At 47.4% G+C, this 1,669-nt stretch overlaps 1 protein-coding gene across 1 annotated transcript in view; it reads left to right on the top strand.

The window, feature by feature from the left end:
• LOC106872218 (uncharacterized) overlaps positions 1-621 on the top strand; it is a 1,537-nt gene extending 916 nt beyond the window's left edge. The window contains exon 2 of the mRNA XM_014919127.1: positions 230-621. Coding sequence (XP_014774613.1) covers positions 230-620 — 391 coding nt within the window. The 3' untranslated portion in view covers position 621. The remainder of the gene's footprint in view (positions 1-229) is intronic.
• The last annotated feature ends 1,048 nt before the right edge of the window (positions 622-1,669 follow it).

Below are 1,669 nucleotides of genomic sequence, written 5' to 3'. Positions count from 1 at the left end.
ATATATATATATATATATATATATATATATATATAAATAGCTTGCTTACCAACGACATGGTTCCGGGTTCAGTCCCACTGCGTGGCACCTTGGGCAAGTGTCTCCTACTATAGCCGGTGGCACGTGAAAAGGCATTTGAGCGAGGTCGCTCCCAGTGCCACCCGGCTGGCCCTTGTACCGGTGGCACGTGATGATAATGATGATGATAGATTTATCTTTTCTTTTGCAGGTCTGCACCGTCCGTCGAGTATGCCCCACCATCCTACAGCGAAGCTCTACAGCAGACCCGCTCGCCCACGACGCCTTCCTCATCCTCGAGCGTCCTCCGACAGACGCAGCAGGCGCCGCTCTCCCCTCCGGAACGCGACTCCGAACCGCCGCCTTCCTACGACGAAGCCGTAGCCGCCCTCCACTACCACCACGACCACCATGACGCACTCTCAACGGCGCCTTGCCCTCAATATACAGACTCTGTCACCCACGAACACTTAAACGCAGCCCCTTCGGCTGAACAAACACAGACTCAATTCTCACCATTAACAATACACTCTCAACAACATTCTATATATTACAATTCAAATAAAGAGGACACTATTGTGTTACCTACAGTTACAGGTTAAATCCTTGTGGATCTTTCTGATTTCATGGTCACCATTTGGGATTTAGTTTTTATTTGGTGTATCTTCTACTGAAACCCTTTAAAAGTTTGTATATTTGTGTATTTTGTGTTATAGAACAGAGAAAAATTAAGGCCTCTGCAAGGGTTTTAGCCAGCCCACTTATGCGTACCTTCCTTCGTTGGATGCCAAATGCAGCTTGCGAAGACCTGTTGAGGCAAGTGAGATTGAAATCGAACTAAATTCGATGACTGGCACACATGCCAACCTCTCCTTCATTGGACACTAAACTCTGCTTGCGAAGACCTGTTGGGGCAAGGGAAATTGCTTTTTAGCCGAGCGGATATCGACCCCAGGACTGGTTGGTATGTAAGCCTGGTACTGGATTCGACCCTAACCCTAACCCTAACCCTGATCCTAAAACCTAACCCTGACCCTAAAACCTTAACCCTAACTCTAAAACCCTAACCCTGACCCTAAAACCCCAACCCTGACCCTAAAACCCTATCCCTAACTCTAAAACCCTAACCCTAACCCTGATCCTAAAACCCTAACACTAACTCTAAAACCCTAAACCTGACCCTAAAACCCTAACCTTGACCCTAAAACCCTATGCCTAATTCTAAAACCCTAACCCTAACTCTGACCCTAAAACCCTAACCTTAACCCTAAAACCCTGACCCTAACTTTAACCCTAAAACCCTAACCCTAATCCTAACCCTAACCCAAACTCTGCTTGCGAAGACCTGTTGAGGGCAAGGGAAATTGAACTAAATTCGATGACTGGCACCCATGCCAACCTCTCCTTCATTGGAGACTAAACTCTGTACTAGCACCCATGCCAACCCCTCCTTCATTGGACACTAAACTCTGTACTGGCACCCATGCTAACCTCTCCTTCATTGGACACTAAACTCTGTACTGGCACCCATGCCAACCCCTCCTTCATTGGAGACTAAACTCTGTACTGGCACCCATGCCAACCTCTCCTTCATTGGACACTAAACTCTGTACTGGCACCCATGCCAACCCCTCCTTCATTGGAGACTAAA

Source organism: Octopus bimaculoides, unplaced genomic scaffold (assembly GCF_001194135.2).
Source record: "Octopus bimaculoides isolate UCB-OBI-ISO-001 unplaced genomic scaffold, ASM119413v2 Scaffold_27241, whole genome shotgun sequence".
Classification (NCBI taxonomy): Eukaryota; Metazoa; Mollusca; class Cephalopoda; order Octopoda; family Octopodidae; genus Octopus; species Octopus bimaculoides.
The sequence above is the reverse complement of the archived record's forward strand: the minus strand, read 5'-3'. Positions and strand labels throughout refer to the sequence as shown.